This window comes from Bactrocera tryoni, unplaced genomic scaffold (genome assembly GCF_016617805.1).
Source record: "Bactrocera tryoni isolate S06 unplaced genomic scaffold, CSIRO_BtryS06_freeze2 scaffold_25, whole genome shotgun sequence".
Taxonomy (NCBI): domain Eukaryota; kingdom Metazoa; phylum Arthropoda; class Insecta; order Diptera; family Tephritidae; genus Bactrocera; species Bactrocera tryoni.
Window position 1 is genome coordinate 415,368 of NW_024395977.1, and position 17,797 is coordinate 433,164.

General features: G+C 35.9%; 1 protein-coding gene across 6 annotated transcripts in view; it reads right to left on the reverse strand.

Annotated features, from left to right (window-relative positions):
* The window catches only part of LOC120780613, a 67,185-nt gene that overhangs the window by 18,216 nt on the left and 31,172 nt on the right, over positions 1–17,797 (reverse strand). For all 6 annotated transcript variants that reach the window (XM_040112875.1, XM_040112872.1, XM_040112874.1 and 3 more), the window contains one exon: positions 9,465–9,493. In XM_040112875.1, the coding sequence (XP_039968809.1) occupies positions 9,465–9,493 (29 nt within the window). The remainder of the gene's footprint in view (positions 1–9,464; positions 9,494–17,797) is intronic.

The following is a 17,797-nucleotide window of genomic DNA, read 5'->3' on the forward strand; positions in this document are numbered from 1 at the left end:
ATATTTTATTTTATTATATTTTTTTTTATTAATATTTTTACTAAAATATAAAGTAACGCAGAGCTAATTTGAATTTAAAATTGAGATTTTTTGCTTTCTCTAACTCATTCACTCAACGTGATTCTTCAGAAAGGATCGATCAATCTGGCAAAGGCATCAAATATGATAGATACGCGGCTTGTAAAGTTCCGAAATCGAAGACAAAAAACTTAGGAACATTTTCGATTAATTTATTGGGGCACGAAAAAAATGGCGGCAGAACTGAAAGTTGGTGAAAAAATACCAAGAATCTGCGGAAATGTATGCGTGAGAACGTGCGAAGAAAAATACAGGGAATCAGTGTACATCCCTCTGTTGGACACATTCGTCGAAGATTTGGAGACACGCTTTTGTAGAGAAGTATTGGATGGATTTCTATTGACTGCTTGATAGATGAATTCAAAGGCCTTTTGGATAATGCGACGACTGAAGCTAAAAGGTGAACTTGATCACTGGCAGTGCCATTGGGGACAGAAACAAAAGTGAAAAGACAACAAGTTACCGCCTTGTACATTGGAAACCTTGAAGAACTGCGATGAAGACCTAAACCCCATATTCTTCGAATATTCTGCACACTTCCTGTGATGAATGCGAGCTCTGAACGCTCTTTTTCGACACTTCGCTTCAAGATACATTGATCGGCCAGGCGTTGCTGCACACCCATCGTGACATTGAAGTCACAGTCTCAAAACTTGGACGTTTTGTTTTGAGAAATTTTTCTATTCATTCTAATCAATACACGAACTATTACAATAAAGTATGTCACTCGCACGTCTACGACTTATAATGTGTTTTTTCTTTTTAGTAGGATATGATATTAGAAAGTCGATTTGAAACGTTTCCACCATGATATTAAACTGTTTAAATACTACTATACTTAATAAAATAATCTTCATGTTTCAAGTAAATGTATCCTCCCCCCAAAAACACATAACTAACAAGCTGTTCTATTTGCGCTTTCTAAACTTGTACATCTTATCAATATACATATACAGTTAGGTGAAAAATAATAAGGAAAGAGGCCTGCAGTTAATGAAGTTAATGGAAATTCAGAAATGTGGGGAAATCAACGGCAATTAACTAATCAAATTTATTGAGATCAAATTAAAAATAAGTTTTTTTTACAGTTGTAACCATATTTTGTTATGTTTTGTATTTTATTTACATTTGTTTTCAAATTTACGATATTAGTATGTGAAAAAAATAAGGACACTTCGTGATTTATTTAAAAAAATACAATAATTAGTCAAAAAAAAGTAACTAGTTTTCATTCAGAAGTGATGTATTAATTACTTATTAGTTTAATATTTTGTTGAAAATTCCTCTTTATTTAAAATTGATCAACACCGCCTTGGCATAAAATCAACTAGGTTTTGGCAGACGGAAACTGGAATTGCATTCCATGAAATTTGAATAAGTTGAAAAAGCTCTTCATTTTACTTGGACACTTTTCTATTAGCTTTCACCGTATACCCCACATTTTCAATGGATTTTAGATCCAAGGACTGCGGAGGCCATTCCATTATTGACCCTAAACCACCCTTTTGTACACTTAGCCGTGTTCTCAGGGTCGTTGTCCTGCATAAATTCTTGTGGTATTGCCAAATAATCGGTTGTCTCGATCAGAATTAAATAAGTGGATTTTGGTTACGTCAGACCAGACAATGTTGCACCATTGCTCTTTAGGCCAAGAAACATGTCCTTCAGCAAACTTAAGCCTTCGTTGCACGTTCAACATAGGCACTTTTTTTGGGCTTCAGCTCTTCAGATTTTCCTTTATAAGTACTTTGCAGATAGTTAAGGGTCAACATTAATATTCAAATTACATTTGATAAGTTTTGACGAAATTAATGGATTTTTCTTAACATAGCAAACTATATTTACTTTGACAAACAACGCTATTTTTGACTTTCTGCCGCGTGTTTCAATCTGGGAAACCCGTTTTACTGCTTGTTCAACCAGTGTTTTGGAAGCATTCAGTAAATTCGCTACTTTTCTGTATTGACTATCCTTGTTTCACTAATATATTTAATATGTTCTCGAGTTTTTGGATCGCAGTGCTTATCCTTTCCCATATTGATACAATAAAAAAGTAAAACCAGGTTTAAATTTATTGATATTAAAACCAAAAGTATTGATCTTGCCTTATCTCTACAAAAACACGTTTCAGTATGACTATTTTCGTTACTGATTTTAAACCAGCACGCTGTCCTTAGTAATCGCACAACTGCTTGCAGGACTTTGTTAAGAATAAAATAGCTTTTTACGAAACGGAATCTGTTTTATAATCCAAGGATTGATAAAAAATGCCGATAACTTGCGGAAATTTTCATGACTTACTACAATTTTATTCTTGTCTTGTTTTTATGCATCCTTATTATTTTTCACATAACTGTACAAGTATGTATGTATAAAAGAAAAACGTGTTAGTTACACTATTTATAACTCAACAACAGCTGCACCGATTTGGCTGAAAATTGGAGGGGAGAAAGCTTAGAACCAGTGGTCGGACATTTGATACTTTTTATCTCTTTAAGTTAAAATTTAATACAATTTACAAATACAAAAGCTGTATTTCAAATCATAAACATTTATTCAAAATTCATGTTGGTAATTTTCATTAAAATATTTTTTCACTTAAAAAAAATTAGTAATAACAAGAAAAAACGTTAACTTCGGTTGCACCGAAGCTAAATACCCTTCACAGGTGCATTTCTGTTAGTAACTATGTGTTCAGTTTGTATGGAAGCTATATGCTACAGTTAACCGATCTGAACAATTTCTTCGGAGATTACATTGTTGCTTTAGAAAATAATATATACCAAATTTCGTGAAAATATCTTGTCAAATGCGACTGAAAGAAACCCCAAAAAGATGCTTTCGCTGCTTTGGACCAGGCCATTTAACCTGGGACTGCAAAGGACCCGATAGAAGAGGAGAAGGGGTCTGAATAAAATGCGGCCAACCAGGGCCCCATTGCACCATTCACTTAGCACTTTTCACTTTGATGATGATTTTTGAAAAGAGTTTTTTTTGAAAAGTAAAGTTGATGAGTGTTGCACTTTAAACTTATCAATAAGCTTTTCAACTTGTCGAAACTGACGAGCACTTTGGATAAGTTGATTTGATAAGCGTTGCACCAACAATTTCTTTTGCTTTGCAAATAGAGAAAACTTTTCCAATAATGTGCTAAGCGCTCTCAATGAGAAGTGGAGCAAAGCAATGTACGTTTCGATAATATTGCTCAGTTTCTCTTTATTATTTAGAGTGCTATGTCGCGTGCACAAAACAAAGCCAATAAATTGGCCGTTTTACAAGTTATAAAGGAGAAAAAAGTAAGTTTATTTTGATTATCATATTTAGAATGTATACATGAATATGCAATAAATATATTTATCTACATTTAAGGATTCTTTATTTGGATCTTTTCAAAATAATTCAACTTGCAAAACGCAAAAGCAAGATGGTTGGACTGAAGTTCTAAAGACGGCACAATCCCTCGGACTAGCTGCTGCTAATCGCGAATGGACTTATGCCAGAGATAATTTATTTGGCCTTTGGAAGAGCCGAACTTTGGTAATTTTGTTATAATTTGTTATTTTCAAAGAATTTTCGGTCGATTCTAGGAATAGCAATTAAATAAAAGCAAGTGAGCTTGCAAGTGAGTGAAATTTATTTAAATGCACAAACGGTCTAATTCCAGCTAAAGCAACAAAATTGCAAGAGTATTTCTGTAGTTTTGTTGTTTACACCATTATTCGCTGCGACGATTAAATTATTGTTATTCCTTAGATTTTTTGCTACAGCTAAGAGTTATTGTCAACAAGATTCAATTCTTACTTCGTATACATGCACAGCAGGATCTTTTTTTTTTAATAATTAGCTAGTTATAATTTAAAAATTCGCTTCATTTTAGGCGAAAAAAGACAATGCCAAGAGGACAGGCACGCAAAAACGTATTGCTGGATGAAGTCGACAACTACATACTTGACATTTTGGGCAATGAGTCGACAGTTGTTCAGGGTCTCGGCCAACCCGAAAGCGATGGAGTGTCCTCCAATTTGGACAATATATTGGAACAAATCCAACCAGAAAGGACGAGACCAACCAACAGGAAAAGAACATATAATTTAAAAGATAGACATGAGGAGTTGAAGCTTGAACTCTTAGAAACCGAAATTTACAAAAATAAGCTAAAAATTTTGTCATTAGAACAAAATTAGGTTTGAAACGATCAAAATTCACAGCGGATTTGGAGAAGGAGTCAATGAATGAAAATGATAAAACTCTCTCATTAAGTCCGCTGCTGTCGTATTAATAATAATTTTTAGTATATACATATGTATATCATTGAATTATTTGATTTCATTTTTTTCTTTTTATTTTATTTTTTTTTTCTGAAAACTTTATATTAAGAAGAATTTAAGTTTAAAAAATATATATATATGTAAATCAAATCCAAATAAAATAACAAATGTGTACAAATTAAAGTTTCGTAACCTGTAAACTCGTGGGTAAGGCATTAATTTTTTTGTAATAAGGTTTCTTATAAAAGAAGAAATTATTAATTAAACCAATTTAGCAGACTTTGGAGCCTTTCAGAATTGTTTAGTGACTCCGTGTTCTGAAAGGACTGCTCATTTTCATTTTCATTTGCTCCATTCATAATTCCTTCGTCATAATCCACATCATTTTGTGCATCCATTCGACAAATGTTGTGGAAAATGCAGCACATTATTATTATTTTCGCTGCTTTTTCTGGCTGCAACCGTAAATGGTTCAAGCAAGGAAACTTTTCTTTAAGGATACCTGTAAAAATAACTTGGCTATAAAAATCTTAAAAAACAAATCTATGTCTAAAAGTCATACTGAAACAATTTTCAATAATCCTCCTTGTTTTTTTATGCGCTCTATTAAAAAGCTGATCTTGTGGCGACGTCGGATTGTTTCGCAAAGGAGGAATTAGCCAATTCAGTAACGGATAAGCACTATCTCCTAAAATTACGGTATTAGGGAATGGACGGAATCCGTTTTCAAATCTGCCGAACAAATTAGAATTACGTAGGACTCTGGCATCGTGCACACTCCCTGGCCAATTACAATTTACGGCATAAATCTGAAAATTAGGTCCACAAACCATCATTGCATTAATCGCATGATTTCCGTGCCTATTCACAAATTGTTCCTCGTTAACGTTAGGCGCGTCTATATCAATCATCGTTCCGTCAATGTACCCTGCGACTTGTGGAAATCCACCAATATTAAAAAACTGTGTGGCGATATTTTGATTTTCTTCAAATTCTGGCCAACGAATAGTTATGTCCATGAACTCGTTTATCACGATATTTGCCACTCGATAGATTACTCTGCACACCGTTGATTTGTGAACCCCATGCATTTTCGCAATTCCATGATATTGGCCACCATTACCTAACCAGTGCAGAGTGGTTAATATCTGTTGCAGGGGGTTTAAGCACATATTACGCTTACTAGTGTATTGCAGATGCGCTCCTATTTTTAGCAAAATTTTTTCAATTTGGCTACGAGTTAGCCGAAAATTTTCTACCGCACTAATATCCAAATTGTAATTGATCCTTTCGTTTGTAACACGCGAATTGTGCGAATGTTCGTCTTCCAAAATATTAAAAAGTTCGAATCGAAGCATTTTGTTAGTTTTTTTTTACTCCTATTAATATTTCACGAAGCTCGAGCACGTACTAAGGCACTGATTAATTTGTTCAGACTAAACTTATCATTGTCATGATAGATAGCAAAACAATGCAAAACTTAGCAAATTGAGAGAAGAGAAGGGATAAGTAAAAGTTGTTGGTGCAACGAAGTGCTTACAAAATTTGCTAATTTGCAAAACTTATTACTTTTCTGCTAAGCACTTTTGACTTTGAATTTAAACTTTTGGTGCAACGCTTATCAATAGCATTGAGATACATTTTACTTAGCAATACTCAATTGAGTGACTCTCACTTATCAAGTTGGTGCAACTAAAAACTTTGCGTAGTTTTGAGAATTTGCTAAAATGCTAATGACAAGCGGTTGGTGCAATAGGGCCCAGGTCACAAAATGAAAGAGTGCACAAAGCCTCCCTCATGCTGTCTCTGCGTGGAGGCTAAACACGAAAAAGTTGACCATATCCCGGGTTCCGCGAAATGTATGGTATATAGGAAATACCAAAACAAATGAATATCTTACATGCCAACATGCATAGATGCAAGGCTGCTGACGCACTACTCTCGCAAATGGTGATGGAGAACGCCTACGAGTTAATCATCATAATCGAGCAATACCTAAAGAAAGAGAGAGGTACCTGGCTGGAAGATAGCAGCTCGACCGCCGCTATATGGCTACCACCAGGGAGTAACGCCATCGCTGTAGACAAAGGGAACGGCAATGATTTTGTCTGGGCCAAATGCGACCTTTTTACAGTAATTAGCTGCTACTTGACGCCAAGCGATAGCATACAGGAATTCCAGGAAAAGCTCGACAATATTGAGGACATAGCCAGGTCTATAGAAGGTCAACTAATAATCGCCGGAGACCTAAATGCCAAAGCCGTAGAGTGGGGTATGCCAAATACGGATTCGAGGGGAAAGCGCATCCTAGAAATGGCTGCGCGCCTAAGTCTAATAGTGCTCGGGGAATGCAACCACGTTTAGAAGACCGGGATGTGAGGAAACTACACCAGACATCACTCTATCATCAGAACGCTTGGCAGGCTCAATAAAGAAATGGAAAGTCCTGGAGGATTACACTGGTAGCGATAACCAGTACATTTCCTTCACTATCGATACTGGAACAAACGCTAACCAGCACAGGAAAAAGACTGCAACACGGAAGTGGAACATTTCGAAGCTAAATACTTCGAAACTGATCTCTGCAATAGACGACCAAAACCCATCTAGCAGCTCCCCAAATAATGCAAAAGAAATTGTCGAGCACACAATGTTTAATATAATAAGAGCCTGTAAAAAATCAATGCCCAAGGCTTCCCACAGCAAACATAAGGCAGCAGTCTACTGGTGGACTGAAAATATCGCCCAACTCAGACGCACATGCCTCCGCCTTCGCAGATCCTCACACGAGATCCAGGCGCAGAGGAGCCGCACCGAAGAAGCCGAGCAATACAAAGCAGCAAAAAGGAGCTGAAGCACGCCATCGACGACAGCAAAAAGAAAAATGGAGGAACTACGCGAGGATATAAACAGAAACCCCTGGGGACTCCGGATATAAAGTAGTTATGGAAGAAACTCGGCGCTCGAGCAAAGCCGCCTGACTTAACCACTGTCAAAATGGATCACATCGTGAACGCGCTATTCCCCACACACGAAAGCAGTGCTAGTGATCCAGAACAAACACTAAGATCTGCGCAAATCCCCCTGTTCACCCTTAAAGAGCTGCAGTTAGCCACTGGCAAGCTCAAGGCCAACAAATCACCCGGCCCGGACGGGATCCCAGCAGAAATCCTCAAAATAATCGCTGCAGAGCGCCCGGCAGTACTACTGAAAATGTACAACGCCTGCCTTGAAACCGTAATATTCCCTGAACCATGGAAGAAGCTAGTGTTAATCAGTAAGGGAAAAGGAGACCCCAATTCGCCATCAGCTTACCGTTCTCTATGCATGCTTGATACAGCGGGAAAGCTATACGAAAGCCTCATAAAACCCAGACTCGAAGCGGCCATTAACAAAGCTGGAGGATTGTCTCCTAGACAATATGGTTTCAGACCCGGTAGATCAACAATAGGAGAAATAAAAAGGCGTCGTCGAAAGCGTAGAAGCAGCGCAGCGTAGATGGCATAAATATAAAAGAATAGTGTTACTGGCGACTCTAGATGTCCGAAACGCTTTCAACAGTGCTAGATGGGTGGACATGATTGACGCTCTCGAAAAAAGCTTCAAGATACCCGACTACCTCAGGGCTGTGGCGCGGAGCTACCTTAGCAACAGAAAACTGCTGTATGAAACCAAAGAAGGGTCACGACAGATAGCGGTTACGTCAGGAGCAGCACAAGGATCCATTCTAGGCCCAGACTTGTGGAACATCAGCTACGACGCTATATTAAAACTAGAAATGCCAGACGAATCATATTTAATTGGCTACGCGGACGACATTGCGGCAGTAATCACAGCAAGGGACACAGAAGAAGCGCGAAGAAAGCTGAATCAGGTCATGATACGGACGCAAACATGGCTTGACACACACAACCTCCAGCTCGCTACGGAGAAAACAGAGCTGCTGCTGCTAACAAACAAGCACATACCTCTCGAGATAAGCATGCACACAACTACCGATATTCTTAGGACGCAGAGAGCAGTAAACTGCCTAGGCGTAAGACTGGACCGCAGACTAACCTTCTGGGTTCAAATCCAGCACGCCGCAGGAAAGGCAGCGAAGATCACCTCTCAACTGAGTCGATTAATGGCCAACATGGGGGGCCCCAGCCAAGAAAAGAGAAAGCTCCTAATGTCGACGACAATAAGCGTCTTACTATACGGAGCCGAGATCTGGGCAGACGCTCTTAAAAAGGAAAATCGGCGTAAGGTAATGGCCAGAGTGCACCGCACCGCAGCCCTCAGAGTTGCATCAGCGTACCGGACAGTATCAGGCGATGCAATATTAGTTATAAGCGGTAATGCCCCAATTGACCTTCTAGCATATGAAAGGAAAAAGCTGTGGGAGCTAAAGAAATCATCCAATAACAACAAGAGCGCAATTCAACAAATAAGGAAAGACACAATAACAACATGGCAACAAAGATGGGAGAATGAAAGACGCGGCAGATGGACGGCCAGGCTAATAAAAAATCTAGACTTATGGACAAGCCGTAAATTCGGAGAAGTCGATTTCTACACAACTCAGTTACTATCCGGTCACGGATACTTCAAAAAGTACCTCCACAGAATGGGAAAAGTCGAAGAGCCGTCATGCCTATATAACGACGCGACAGAAGACGACGCTGAACACACATTCTTTGAATGTGTGCGCTGGCAACAAGAACGCACCGCCGTAGAAAACCTGGTTGGCCCAATAAACGCGGACAATTTAGTCAGCGTCATGTTGGAGAGTGAAGCCAACTGGGAGATCAGCAAGAATTTCGCAGCAACCAGGACGCAGGTGCGCAGATGTAAATCTCTCAATGAGAAAAATGGAACGCCACCCTGAAGTAATGCAAACGCGGTCCCAGGGTGGGCGACGGTTCCTTAGAGGGGGGGTTTTTAGTGACCTGCAAGTGGCACATACCGCTGCTGTGACGATAGCACCGATGAGCACCCTTCACCCGCAAAAAAAAAAAAAAAAAAATAATAATAATCTTGTTTGTCAAGACAACATATTGGAAAGATTACATCATCTTTATTTTATTTTATTATATAAATAATTAATCTAAATTAAATAACTGGAGAAATACTCACGTGTCGCTGTCATATTAAAATTGGGTGGTCTGAAATATAAATATTAGTAATATTGATTAGGAAATGAACGAACATTTTTTGTAAAATATTTACATATGTATATAAATAATTTAAAAACTCTTCACACTCGTAGAATATATAAGTTTTGTTACTTCAAAGGAATTTTTAACACCTACATAAATCTAAACGATATAATGGCGTACCTAAATAAAAGCAGTAAGCGGCGCGTTAACGCCTACGTGGCATCCATAAATAAAGCAGCAACTTTACGTTACAACTTATACTTATATAAAACGAATTAATTTTTGATAATACTTAAATCCATTGGTACAATCACTAATTATCGAGCGACAAGATATTTTTCATAAAAATTACACCTTTTTCGCTTACCGCAGCCAACTTTACTGTTTAAAAATTACAATTTCTTCGTTATGTACATACTATGTATATATACAGAATGTCATCAGTAGCGGATTCAGAGGAGGGAAATGGGGATTATTAATATTTTATTTTATTATATTTTTTTTTATTAATATTTTTACTAAAATATAAAGTAACGCAGAGCTAACTTGAATTTAAAATTGAGATTTTTTGCTTTCTCTAACTCATTCACTCAACGTGATTCTTCAGAAAGGATCGATCAATCTGGCAAAGGCATCAAATATGATAGATACGCGGCTTGTAAAGTTCCGAAATCGAAGACAAAAAACTTAGGAACATTTTCGATTAATTTGTTGGGGCACGAAAAAAATGGCGGCAGAACTGAAAGTTGGTGAAAAATACCAAGAATCTGCGGAAATGTATGCGTGAGAACGTGCGAAGAAAAATACAGGGAATCAGTGTACATCCCTCTGTTGGACACATTCGTCGAAGATTTGGAGACACGCTTTTGTAGAAAGTATTGGATGGATTTCTATTGACTGCTTGATAGATGAATTCAAAGGCCTTTTGGATAATGCGACGACTGAAGCTAAAAGGTGAACTTGATCACTGGCAGTGCCATTGGGGACAGAAACAAAAGTGAAAAGACAACAAGTTACCGCCTTGTTCATTGGAAACCTTGAAGAACTGCGATGAAGACCTAAACCCCATATTCTTCGAATATTCTGCACACTTCCTGTGATGAATGCGAGCTCTGAACGCTCTTTTTCGACACTTCGCTTCAAGATACATTGATCGGCCAGGCGTTGCTGCACACCCATCGTGACATTGAAGTCACAGTCTCAAAACTTGGACGTTTTGTTTTGAGAAATTTTTCTATTCATTCTAATCAATACACGAACTATTACAATAAAGTATGTCACTCACGTCTACGACTTATAATGTGTTTTTTCTTTTTAGTAGGATATGATATTAGAAAGTCGATTTGAAACGTTTCCACCATGATATTAAACTGTTTAAATACTACTATGTAATAAAATAATCTTCATGTTTCAAGTAAATGTATCCTCCCCCCAAAAACACATAACTAACAAGCTGTTCTATTTGCGCTTTCTAAACTTGTACATCTTATCAATATACATATACAGTTAGGTGAAAAATAATAAGGACAGAGGCCTGCAGTTAATGAAGTTAATGGAAATTCAGAAATGTGGGCAAATCAACGGCAATTAACTAATCAAATTTATTGAGATCAAATTAAAAATAAGTTTTTTTTTACAGTTGTAACCATATTTTGTTATGTTTTGTATTTTATTTACATTTGTTTTCAAATTTACGATATTAGTATGTGAAAAAAATAAGGACACTTCGTGATTTATTTAAAAAAATACAATAATTAGTCAAACAAAAGTAACTAGTTTTCATTCAGAAGTGATGTATTAATTACTTATTAGTTTAATATTTTGTTGAAAATTCCTCTTTATTTAAAATTGATCAACACCGCCTTGGCATAAAATCAACTAGGTTTTGGCAGACGGAAACTGGAATTGCATTCCATGAAATTTGAATAAGTTGAAAAAGCTCTTCATTTTACTTGGACACTTTTCTATTAGCTTTCACCGTATACCCCAAATTTTCAATGGATTTTAGATCCAAGGACTGCGGAGGCCATTCCATTATTGACCCTAAACCACCCTTTTGTACACTTAGCCGTGTTCTCAGGGTCGTTGTCCTGCATAAATTCTTGTGGTATTGCCAAATAATCGGTTGTCTCGATCAGAATTAAATAAGTGGATTTTGGTTACGTCAGACCAGACAATGTTGCACCATTGCTCTTTAGGCCTAAGAAACATGTCCTTCAGCAAACTTAAGCCTTCGTTGCACGTTCAACATAGGCACTTTTTTTGGGCTTCAGCTCTTCAGATTTTCCTTTATAAGTACTTTGCAGATAGTTAAGGGTCAACATTAATATTCAAATTACATTTGATAAGTTTTGACGAAATTAATGGATTTTTCTTAACATAGCAAACTATATTTACTTGACAAACAACGCTATTTTTGACTTTCTGCCGCGTGTTTCAATCTGGGAAACCCGTTTTACTGCTTGTTCAACCAGTGTTTTGGAAGCATTCAGTAAATTCGCTACTTTTCTGTACGACTATCCTTGTTTCACTAATATATTTAATATGTTCTCGAGTTTTTGGATCGCAGTGCTTATCCTTTCCCATATTGATACAATAAAAAGTAAAACCAGGTTTAAATTTATTGATATTAAAACCAAAAGTATTGATCTTGCCTTATCTCTACAAAAAAACACGTTTCAGTATGACTATTTTCGTTACTGATTTTAAATAGCACGCTGTCCTTAGTAATCGCACAACTGCTTGCGGACTTTGTTAAGAATAAAATAGCTTTTTACGAAACGGAATCTGTTTTATAACTAAGGAGTGATAAAAAATGCCGATAACTTGCGGAAATTTTCATGACTTACTACAATTTTATTCTTGTCTTGTTTTTATGCATCCTTATTATTTTTCACATAACTGTACAAGTATGTATGTATAAAAGAAAAACGTGTTAGTTACACTATTTTATAACTCAACAACGGCTGCACCGATTTGGCTGAAAATTGGAGGGGAGAAAGCTTAGAACCAGTGGTCGGACATTTGATACTTTTTATCTCTTTAAGTTAAAATTTAATACAATTTACAAATACAAAAGCTGTATTTCAAATCATAAACATTTATTCAAAATTCATGTTGGTAATTTTCATTAAAATATTTTTTCACTTAAAAAAAATTAGTAATAACAAGAAAAACGTTAACTTCGGTTGCACCGAAGCTAAATACCCTTCACAGGTGCATTTCTGTTAGTAACTATGTGTTCAGTTTGTATGGAAGCTATATGCTACAGTTAACCGATCTGAACAATTTCTTCGGAGATTACATTGTTGCTTTAGAAAATAATATATACCAAATTTCGTGAAAATATCTTGTCAAATGTGAAAGTTGTCCATACAAGCATTTGATTCCGATCGTTCAGTTTGTATGGCAGCTATATGTTATAGTGGTCCGATATCGGCCGTTCCGACAAATGAGGAGCTTCTTGAAGAGAAAATGACGTTTGCAAAATTTCAAAACGATATCTTAAAAACTGAGGGACTAGTTCGTATATATACAGACAGACAGACGGACATGGCTAAATCGACTCAGCTCGACATACTGATCATTTATATATATACTTTATAGGGTCTCCGATGATTCCTTCTGGGTGTTACAAACTTCGTGACAAACTTAATATACCCTGTTCAGGGTATAAAAATAACAACACATACCTACTGTAAAAGTAAAGCAATTTGCGTAGACATGGATTATACTGATTGTTGCTATAAGATATTTTTAATATAACAACAGAAAATCGCATTGACAATTGCATCGCCAAGGAATTGCGGCCACTTTGCTAGATTTTGGGCGAATGACGCATAAGCATTCATAACAAACCAAACGCAATATCAAACATAAAAAATAACGGATTAGCTGCAGTGTTGATAAAAAGGTTAATGACCACTGTCTGGGATTGTCATTCTTCACTTATCCCAAGGCAACCTTAAATATGTGTGAGCAATTGCAAACTGATTCAGTCTCAGATATAATACAATTTCTATATATTGAGAATGATAGAATACAACGGCAACCAAATACGCAGTTCAAAACGAAAAAAATTTGATTAAGTGAGATTATATTTCTGAAAGTAAAAATTAATTGTTTGAATCATAACTAGCTCAATAATCGGAATATATTCTTATTGGCTAAAAATGTAGAATTTCACGAAATTAATTAACAAATAACAGTTGAACTCAAGCAAATGGATGTATGTACCTATTTTAAATCATTCGATACTGTTGTTGATGAAAATGAAAACGAAAATTATCTAGATATATCCCGGAATGATATCATATAATCATCGGTTGAAAATTGTTCAACTATTTTTATTTAATAAAATAATCAATTAAGCAACGCCCCAAGTTTGGTAATCGAAAAGATTGCAGGAAATATTATTATGTATAGCAACCATTTTGACTGAAAATTTTAATGGTGAAATGTTCCTCTTTCCTCTTGCAGATTTAAAATGAATTTGAAAATTTTTATAATTAAAAAACTATGAATATTATTGTTAAAAATTAAGAATGATCTACCCTCTTTCAATATCACAAGTATGATCAGCTAACAACTTTAACAAATTAATAATATCTTACAAGTTGAATATAAAATTAATAAAATTAAAAAATATAATACGTGATAATATATTTTATGTTTTTTTGTGCTCAATAACAAATCGATGAAAATTAGTATCAACTATTTTCAAATTTGGAAGTAATACACGGGGTTATTTTAGTTAATAATTAGTGTATACTTTAGCCACAGTAAAGCGTGTTCGGGGTCCTTTAGTATACTACATATATAAATGAACTAACTCTTATTTCATAAAAATTTTAGAGTAGCGTGGTCAATATATACGAATATACAGTCAGCGTCAAAAATTAGCATACAGCTAGTACTTGCATGAAAAACGTAAAATTTTTTTTAAAGAAAACGATTTCTCTTAAACTTTTTTTGTTAATATACCATACTCAGTATGATGTTTGTAAACGGCAAATTTCAGCAACAACACCAAAACTATTTACAGAATATTCAAATTGAAAGGAAAAAACACCAAAAAAATGCAACCAAAACTTAGCATACAGTCTGCAATATTCTCATATTTGAATTTTTTAAGTCCCGTTACTGGCGCCAATGCTTATGAACGTTTTGAGTAAGTCCTTAAATTTCAATCACTGTTGAAATTTATTTCGTTGCTTTAATTCGGGCTGAGTGGTTGCGTCAAAATGGTTCGCGGTAAAGATATTTCAGTTGATATTAGAAATTTAGTGGTGAGTCACAGAAAAAATGGTAAATCTTTAGGCGAAATTGGCAAAATTTTCAACAAAAGTCGAGCAACGATCCAGATAATTATAAATAATAATACAATTCGTGGAAATAGCAATAATGCTCATCGATCTGGGCGCCCACGTATACTGAGTGCAACTGAAGTACGAAATATTGTTCGAGATGTTAAAAAAAATCCGAGTTCTAGCGCAGTAAAAATTGCTGAAAATCTCTCCCAGGAACGAAGTACGCCAGTTAGCTCCTCCACCGTACGCAGAGCTCTAAATGAGAATGGACTTCATGGTAGAGTACCAAGAAAGAAACCTTATATTTCTGCTCGAAATCGGGTGAAACGCCTCAGCTTTGCAAAAAAACATATATATGCATATGTATAGTACGTATATCAAAATGACCATCTTAACGAACCGAGTTAAATTTCTCCGAGCAAGCTTCAATTTTATAAAAAATAAAACAAAATTTTAACTTTGCACAAAAGATTCCGTACAAGAACTTAATTTTTACCGGCCAGTTCTTATTGTGCGATCTGAACAATTTCTTCGAAAATTGTACTACTGAACAAAAAGTTTTCCATACCAGAACTTAATTCCGATAGTTCAGTTTGTATAGCAGGTATTTTATAAAGTGGTCCAGTATCGGCGATTTTGAAACGGTGCATTTCAGATCAATATCTCAAAAACTGATGGACTAATACGCTTTTATATAAGCAGACGGATGAACATACAGATGGACATGGATATAGTATCTGCTCGTCATGCTGATCATTTATATATAATATATTTTGTATAGGGTCTCCGACGTTTCATTCTGGGTGCGACAATTTTCGTGGCAAGCTCAATATACCCTGTTCAGGGTATACTTGTATGTATTCAATATATCTTACTGAAGTACTGCACATGTACATATATGTATATTGGCCCTCTGAGAAGATTGGAATTGAAAATTATCGATAAGTGAAAGTTATAAACGGCTTTAACCAAGACACAAGTAAATCTACAAAAGTAAAATTAGCTCCGCCTTCTAGTAGGCTTAAAGTTTAAGTATATCAAAATCAAAAATAGTAAAAACATTTTCTTTCACAATTTTTTCGTATAGTGTGATAACGATTGAAATTACCTTATCCCCTATTAATAAGTTCTGTTGAAAAATACTAAACGTACCATATATGTACATTACATTTTATAGAAACTATGTCATGGTAGAACTACATATGGAGAGGTTTAGAAATACTTCAATGGGAACATAACACTATTTTAAACTCCAAAATCAGATACTTTCACTTTTCAATGAATATATTGAGATCCAATAAAGGTACCGAAATTAAAATTTTGAAAAATTTATTTGTTAGGGTGCTGCATTTCCCTGCAATGAATATTATTAAGTTAGATCAAACGACCTTGCGCGATATACAACAACATTGTTGTTCTATTAAAATACCGACCAATGCAATATGAACAATTTTGCATCAATCACGATAGAGTGAAAGGTATGGCCGACTTCGGTTCAAATCAAATCATATGAGCACATTAAACTGAACCAATGTATGTAGATAAGTATACATATGTACCTGCAGATCAGCCTCGTGTAATGTGGGATTGATTTAAATCAGGCCTGTCCAACATACGGCCCCCGGGCCACCATCCGGCCCGCATAGGCCCTTCACCCGGCCCGCCATCTCTTATAGTCTTTGGGCATCCCAGTTGTATAGGCCTGAAACACGTGATGAATAAAGTAGTGCAGACAGTTAATTTTATACGCGCAAGAGGGCTTAACCACAGACAGTTCCAGGCTTTTCTGGCTGATGTCGGTTCAGATCACGAAGACTTCAGTCGCGTTCGCTGGCTCAGCAGAGCAGCTACACTAAAACGATTCTATTCCATGCTGGACGACTAAAAGATTTTTCTTGGCAACAAAGACCAAGAAATTACTTTCCTTACTGATGAGGAGTGGTTGGCAGATCTGGCTTTCCTGGTTGATATACATAACTAAATATCTTTCTGATCTTAACTTAAAACTACAAGGGAAAGACCAACTATGCACACAGTTATACGAACACGTTCTAGCTTTCACAAAAAAGCTTTTGTTGTTGGAAAAGCAGCTGGAACAAAAGCAGTTGATTCATTGGGAGACCTTATCTACAGGAAAGCAAGATACCTTGGATTTTGACAAGTACGTGTTGATGTTACAAAGATTAAGGAACGAGTTTGACGACAGATTCGCAGACTTCAAATCACAAACTCCCTGCATGAAAGTGTTTCAAAATCCATTTGATGTTGAAATTGAAGGCGCTGCGCTGAGTTTACAGCTGGAGTTAATAGAATTGCAAAGCAGCTCTCATCTAAAAACAGCATATTGTCTTCCAAACTTAATTTAATTTAACAAAAAGTAAATTACACCCAGTCAATACCCAAACCTTACTAATCTGGCTATTCAACATGTTTCTTTATTTGGTAGTACATATGTTTGCGAGCAGCTGTTTTCTCGCATGAAATTTAACAAATAAAAACCAGATCATCTTTATTAGATAGCCATCTTAAAGGCATTTTGCGCATAGCCACTTCTAAAACTCCAGCTGACATAGATGCGCTGTGCAAACAGAAAAAATTTCAGACATCTCATTAATTAGATTTTAAGAATAGGAATATCTTTATATGCTAAGGCCATAGTTACATTAATAATAATATACTAAGATTTATGTGATGTTGCTTTTTATAAATAAATAAATATACCAAAACTGAAGGTCATTTTATTTTTTTTTTTGGCCCGCTACGGTTATGAAAATGCTAAACCTGGCCCTTCACAAAATTATGTTGGACGGGCCTGATTTAAATCATGTGAGGCGAGCTCGTGTAAAAATATGTGAACTGTGGTTATGAACGAATGTTGGAAAGTATTGATCGACTAAAACTTTTTTCTACATACATAAGTCATACATGTACATATGTACATGTGAAGAGCAAGTAAGTGAGTAATGTATCGAATATGATATACAACCAATGTTGTTACTTG